At 28.9% G+C, this 7,136-nt stretch overlaps 1 protein-coding gene across 1 annotated transcript; it reads left to right on the forward strand.

Annotated features, from left to right (window-relative positions):
- Positions 1 to 3,113: 3,113 nt before the first annotated feature.
- LOC112036484 (GDSL esterase/lipase At1g73610) lies at positions 3,114 to 6,746 on the forward strand. The gene is made up of 5 exons (XM_024069325.2): positions 3,114 to 3,363; positions 3,717 to 3,847; positions 4,515 to 4,745; positions 5,076 to 5,322; positions 6,276 to 6,746. The coding sequence occupies exons 1-5, from the start codon at positions 3,114 to 3,116 to the stop codon at positions 6,452 to 6,454; spliced, it is 1,038 nt and encodes a 345-aa protein (XP_023925093.1). The 3' UTR covers positions 6,455 to 6,746.
- The last annotated feature ends 390 nt before the right edge of the window (positions 6,747 to 7,136 follow it).

Consider the following 7,136-nt stretch of genomic DNA (forward strand, 5'->3'; position numbering starts at 1 on the left):
ACTGGTGGGTAGCATTAGGAAGTCAAACGGGGAGCTTGTAAATCCTTTTGTATGAACTTCGATTCTTTCGCATAGTGGATTCAGGTTTACCTTGAGGATAGTTAGGTCAAATCCTCCCCAGGTTTTTACCGTATGGTTTCCTAGGTCATCATATCTTGTGTTATTTTCTTTTCCGCTACTATATATTCTTGATATGATTATTTGATTATGATAACCTAGTTTTGTATAATTTGACTAAATTAATCACTTGGCTAATCAACTAGGTTAATTCAATTGTTGTTTTAAGGGGTCTAAATTTCTAACAGTTTAAGACTACAATTTCAATCACTATTTTTTTTTTTTTTATTAAATGTGAATTTTAACAAATTCACTATAGGTGTATTCTTATATCTTTTATTCTTATAAAATTTTTAGAAGATTAAAGATCAATAGCTATGTTATCAATCAAATATTTAAATTTAAAGTTTTTGAAGTTTAAAATTATATATAAAAAATAAGTGTATAGATCAAACGGTAAATAACATCTGATTAACACAAAACTTGACATATGTGTTAAGAATATAAAGAAAATTCAATCCAAAAATAAGATATTTAAAATATGTAGTCGTGTTAGTTTCTTCTAGTAGGTGTTGTACCCTTAGACTGTAACCAAGTTTATAACCAAATTTTGTCCTTAAGAAGTTAAGGTAATCCTTATTTTGGGTATTTCTCTCCAACTTTCTATTTGGAAAATGTAACTATACAATAGACACCGCATTTTTGCACCCCTTACGACTTGGGCTCCCATTTCTCGTTGTGTCCACAATAATGGATTACTTTGTGTTATTAGATTATTAATGTACATTATCTTTTTGTTTGTGATCATGTAGGGGAACTTAACTCCTATTAGTTACATGTCGCAAGCATACTATACAACAATTAATTAAATTCCTATGGGCAACTGACCCCACCCACCAAAACCAATTACCAAATAATCCAAGAACTTTTCACCCCTAAAGAGCTAAACAATTTATCCTCATGCTTGGGAGGCTAATGTACATTATCTGTTATAAGGAACTAGCAGATTAATGCCATGTGAATGTACTCAAAACTTAATATAATTTTTTTTTCTTATATGAGACTAATTATTTATTTTTGCTATATTAATTTAATATAACTAAATATGTGTAAATATACAATAAAGATATTATCTCCTGCCTAGTGCCTAATATTTATATTTATATCATTATATGCTTTTAGTGCCAATTTATTATATAAATAACCATATCCTCTATATATATATATATATATATATCTTATCTTATCTTAATTTATGTATAATTATATTTATATTATAAAAATTGAATTCTCATGATTAGAGGATGCATGCCATGGTGACACGTGTCATTTTGTCAAACCATGTATGGCAATTACATGTGTCAAAAGGCATATAATCCATTTTATTGTGAGAAATACAATAATAAAGACAATTAATTTTGTTTCTAAACAAAAAAGACAATTAATTTCTTCTCAAAAACGTCTAACTATATCTAATCTAATTAGATGTCTCACAATTTGGAAAGATGTTCAAAAATCTTTTTTTGTTATGGTTTTTAACTTTTTTGTTACGTATAATATAATTTAAAATACATTATAAAATTTCAATCCTATTATAAAAGTTAGATCCTTACCATTTGATGATGTATTTAATGATGATGTGTCATTTTGTCAAAGAAACGACATGTGTCATTTTCTTCCCATAAACGTCTAATTATATATAAGAAAAAAATAAAGACACCTAATTTCTTCTCATAAAAATTTAACTATATTTATTCTAATTAAATCTATCATAATTTGAAAAGAAAACCATAGGAGTTTTTATTTTACTATAATTTTTCATCACATAATTTTAGAACTATACATACATAGCAAGAAAATATATATGACATTCTCCTAACATTTAGATATTGAGTTTTTACCATAAGTTGTAAACCATATCTCGTTTATATATATAAAAAATGTAGGTTTTTTTTTTTCTGCTTTATTAGATATAGTGTAATTAGATACAGGATATAAAATATTACATATCTATAAAATTAAGGTTAATTGCGGCCTCTCAAAAACAATTTTCTTGGCTTTGTTACTGAATACATCAGGTGTTACTTAAACTTAACTCTAATAATATACATATTAGACATAAAATAATATCATCATTGTATATTTACAATTTTTTTTTTGTTTTTTGTGCAATGAAGTATATTTAAAAATATTTATTTATATTAAGTAAATTATTTTATATTAATTTAGTTATATTGAATTAATAAAATCAAAATAAATAATTAAATTCATGTAAAATAAATAAATAATTATTTTAAAATATATTGATGAGTACATTCACATGACATTAATCTAGTTCTCTATAATAGATAATGTACATTTTTTTTAGAGAGTATAATAGATAATGTACATTAATAATCTATTACCCCGGAATAATTCATTATGAATTTTCTTGTTTTTGGGGTTTCTAAAGGGAAAGTTGGAGAGAAAACACCCTACACATTAATACTAAATTACATTTTTACTCATTAGTTATATCAAATTAATAATATAAAAATAATTTATTAGATTCAAGTCAAAAAATAATTCTCAAAAAAAAAAGTCAAAAAATAAATAAGTATTTTAGGTTATGAGTACCTTCACATGACATGAATCTAGTTCCTTATAACAGATCATGCATATTAATAATATATTAACAAACAGTAATAATCCATTGTGAAGTTTCTAAACGTAAAGTTATAGAGATAATACCCCAGGATGAGGACTACCTTAATTTCTTAATATTAAAGAAATATAACCTACTAAGCTAACATTTTTGGGGAATATTTAATTTAATTTAATGCATTAATGCTTTTAAAGAAATGATTTATTAAGATTGACGTCCACAATTGATATAAGTTTTAAATCAGATTTTGATGTCAAATTTCTTTGCCTCTTGTAGTTTCAATGTCTTACCATTAACTGCTTGTTTATTATTCTATCTGTGAGAGTATAAATACACACTTCAGACTTCATTTAGGCCGTGAGAAACTAAAGCATTCATCACTAGAAAAACTCAGCACTCAGAGTTTGTAAAAATGGCTTCTGCATCTTCATTTATACTTTTCATACTTCAAGCTAGTGCTTGTCTATTTTTCTGCACCATAGGAGCTCAAGCAAATAAAACATTTTCGGCGATTTTCTCCTTTGGAGATTCGATTCTTGATACAGGCATGAATAACAATCTTCTCTCAGGTAGGTGCAATTACCCTCCGTATGGAAGAGACTTCCCGGGAAAAGTAGCAACGGGAAGATTTTGCAATGGAAAAAACCCCACAGACTTGATAGGTATAATATCGTAAACTCTTTTACTTACCAAACATCTCTCTCTCATGCATGATGCATATTTTATGTACTATGTATAAAAAGTTTCTGTTTCTGCTTTTGAGTTCTGGTGTCCAAAAAATTCTAGGTATAGTCTACGTAAGTTTTTGTTATTTTAGTTGAAAAAAAAAAAAACCAAAAAAAAAACCTTAAAAAAAAACCAAAAAATTTTAGTTGAAAGTGACTTAAAAAAAAAATCTAAATTATAGTAATTTTTAAACTATAGGGTTGAAAGTAATACGCTCAAAACTTTAAGGTTTAATTTGAAAATAACACCAAATTGTTGTGGTTATTCATCCATTTCATATTCATTTCAGCGGAGGCCTTGGGAATTAAAGATACTGTGCCAGCTTATCTTAAACCAGACCTTCAAAATGATGATCTCCTAACTGGTGTAGGCTTTGCTTCTGGTGGTTCGGGAATTGATCCATTAACATCTAGTACATTGGTATCTATCTTTTATATTTATTTAATTGGACATAAATGTTTGCCCTTTTTTTAATTTGGCTCTATCACAATTTAGTATACAAACCTTCAATTGTTACATTTAGCCGCATTATGTTTTGGACAAAAATCAAATTGTTTGGATTTTGTCAAAAGTAATTCTTTTGATTTCATCTAAATTTAAACTTTAGGAATCAAAATGTAACAATTAAGAAAATCGTGGAACTAAATTGTTATTGGATGGAATCAAAAGGAGGTAATTTTTTCAACCAAAACATGCAAAATAGAATTTGGACAAAACCCTAATAATTTAATTTTAAAACAAAATTTAGGAGGTGAAATTTAAGAATTGAAAGTCTTAAAACTAAATTGTTACCTAGCAGAACCACAAGACAAGGGATGTGATGCCCCTCCTCTCTCTTTTATTCATAAAAATTTCGACATTTGTTGGCTTTCAAATAATCTAGAGGATAGTACTTCAACTCCCACAATTGTATCTTCTGCCCCTCCATGTTTTAGGTGATGGGATCCAATACCAAAAACACGAGACAACAAAAAATCCGATTAGAAGAGCTGAATTAATATTTTCCTTAATCTAATAATTATACATTATTTACTGTGCTTTTAAAATTCTAGGTTTTCTTGCAATTTAATTGTTTTGTTGGAATCAGGGAGTTGTAGCAATGTCCCAGCAGTTACAATACTTCAAGGATTACATAGGGAAGCTAACAGGGGTTGCTGGTGAAGAGAAAGCAAAAGCCATCATAGCCAACAGCCTTGTTCTAATGTCAGCAGGCAACAATGACATTGGAGTATCATATACTGCTGGTATGAGGAAATTAGAGTATACTTTTCCTGCATATTGTGCTCAATTGGTTACCTGGTCTACCACATTTTTGGAGGTAAATTTCTTTCTTTATGACTTATGAAGGCCCTAAGTAACTTTTAAGAAAAAAGCCTAGTATCGTAAACTATTATACAATTTCTTTGCTATGATGTGACAGAGTGTATGTGATAAAAAAAAAATAGTAAATTTATGTGTAAGTGATAAATAATTATTCACAGTTTAGTCACATTAAAGTTGTAAAAAAAGAGTTGTGTAATTGTTTGTGATTTAGAACCACTTATCTTTTTAATTATGTATATGTCATTCCCTTCATTAAAAATCTATTTTTCTAAGAGGTAGCAAAGAGCACCAAGCACCTAACCATATCAAATATAAATCTGTGAAGCAATTGTATGCACTGGGGGCAAGGCGATTTGGTGTTCTTAGTACTGTAGCATTTGGATGCGAGCCATCAGCAAGACTTACAGGAGGGTCATCTTGTTCAATGGCCGCAAACCTGGGAGCACAAATGTACAATAATCTGTTAAAAGCAGGAATAGCCTCCCTTCAAAGCAAGCATCCCGATGCCAAGCTGGTCTTTTTCGACATCTTTACCCCTCTAGTTAACATCGCCAGTAATCCTCAGCAATTTGGTAAGTGTTATATGTTTTTTTTTTCTTAAAAGATCTGGTAATCATATACTTAAAGCTTTCGTAGTGTTATCATCCTAGCCTATAAGCTTATGGAAAATACTAGAACTACAATCAAATTTTCTATAATGTATTTACAAATTATTAAATTTTCTTTAAAGTATTTACAAATTAACGTGATAATAAATATGATTAGCAGTATATCAACTTTAATGGAAAATGTTGAAGGTACTACAAATTTCGATCACCCATCACCCCTAGTTGGAACTATTGAATTATAGAAAGTGAAGAAAAAAAAAATCCTGCAAAAAAGGCTTTTTTTTTTTTTTAGAAAATCCTGCAAAAAAGGCTTATAAGCCAATTTGGAAATATATCAAATTGATGCAACTTCAATAATGCGATAAAAGATTGATGCCAAGGATATTACATATTTTACTATATAAACCTTACTAATTGATAGGCTACTAATCCCATAAAGGTTATTCATATATTTATTAGTAATTAAAGTGCCAACAATATCACATTCTTTGTTGCATAGAATATTGATGCTAAGGATATTACATATTTTACTATATAAACCTTATTAATTGATAGGCTACTATTCTCATAAAAGTTATTCAAATATTTATTTATTAGTTATTAAACTGTCAACAATATCACACTCTTTGTCGCATTAGTTTGTAAATCGTTTGTAGTAAAATTTGTAATAATTTTAGAATTTTCATATAATAAAACCATTTTTCTTTTTTGTTAATGTTGAGACACTAGTTTCTAAAATTTATGCGTAAATATATAGTATCCCCAGGGTTATTCTTTGTTAATTACTTCTACTGTTTTGTTCTTAAAAGTTAAAGCATCAATTTGTAATGTTTATGTGGTATGATGCATTATAATTGAACTTTGTGGCATCAATTTGGTGATACATTTCTAATTTGTGACTATTCTTACAATTTCAGGCTTTCAAAATGCAAACTCTGGGTGCTGTGGCGGCGCTAGTATATGTCTTCCATTTAGTCAATTCACTTGTCCAGATGCTTCTACCTATGTCTTTTGGGACTTTCTTCACCCCACTGAAAAAACTTACAGAATAATTGTCTCTGATGTACTCAACAAAACTCTTTCCAGTTTCTCTTGAAGCAATTCTTGTTTTCTGGTGTCCGTTGCCGCAACTCTCTCACTTGGTGTTTACAATAGTTGCGAGCATAATAAGGGAGAGGTTTTAAGAAGGGAACGTTAGAGTGGGAAGCTTTGTTCTGTTAGCAATGTTAATGTTTGAAATAAATTGTTGCTTGTTATTAGGATAGATTGCTTAAGTAGAAAGTAGTTGTGAACTGAGAAGGTACCAACGGTTACGTAGTAGTCTTTGTTGTTTTAGTAGGGAAGTTGTTTTATGGTTATGTGATGAATAAATTTTATAGTGATTCGTTTGAATAAAGCAAGAAAATACTTATCCAATTATCTAGTGAAGATCAAAGATTATCTCTATTCAATCCCATCTTTATTATCTCGTTTTCCTCAATTGCTGTCAAAACAAGAAAGAATTGGGTCATTCTCAACAAAAACAAAAATAAAAAATAAAAAAACAAAAAAAGAACGGGGTCCGATGTACAATTGTAATAGACCCATCAAAATAGCGATAATTGTTTACTTTTGGTCACATATCATCATCTTAACAGTTCACAATACAATAGACCCGAGCCAAGTCCGAAAGAATTTGACGTGAATGAAGTTTTTTTTTTTTTTTTTCCAATACTTCAGAAGATTTTTTGAGGTCCAGGCCTCCACTTGAGGAATGGGAAATAAAATACCAGAGCCCC

The sequence above is a fragment of the Quercus suber genome, unplaced genomic scaffold, assembly GCF_002906115.3.
Source record: "Quercus suber isolate HL8 unplaced genomic scaffold, Cork oak 2.0 scaffold_43, whole genome shotgun sequence".
NCBI classification, from domain to species: Eukaryota; Viridiplantae; Streptophyta; class Magnoliopsida; order Fagales; family Fagaceae; genus Quercus; species Quercus suber.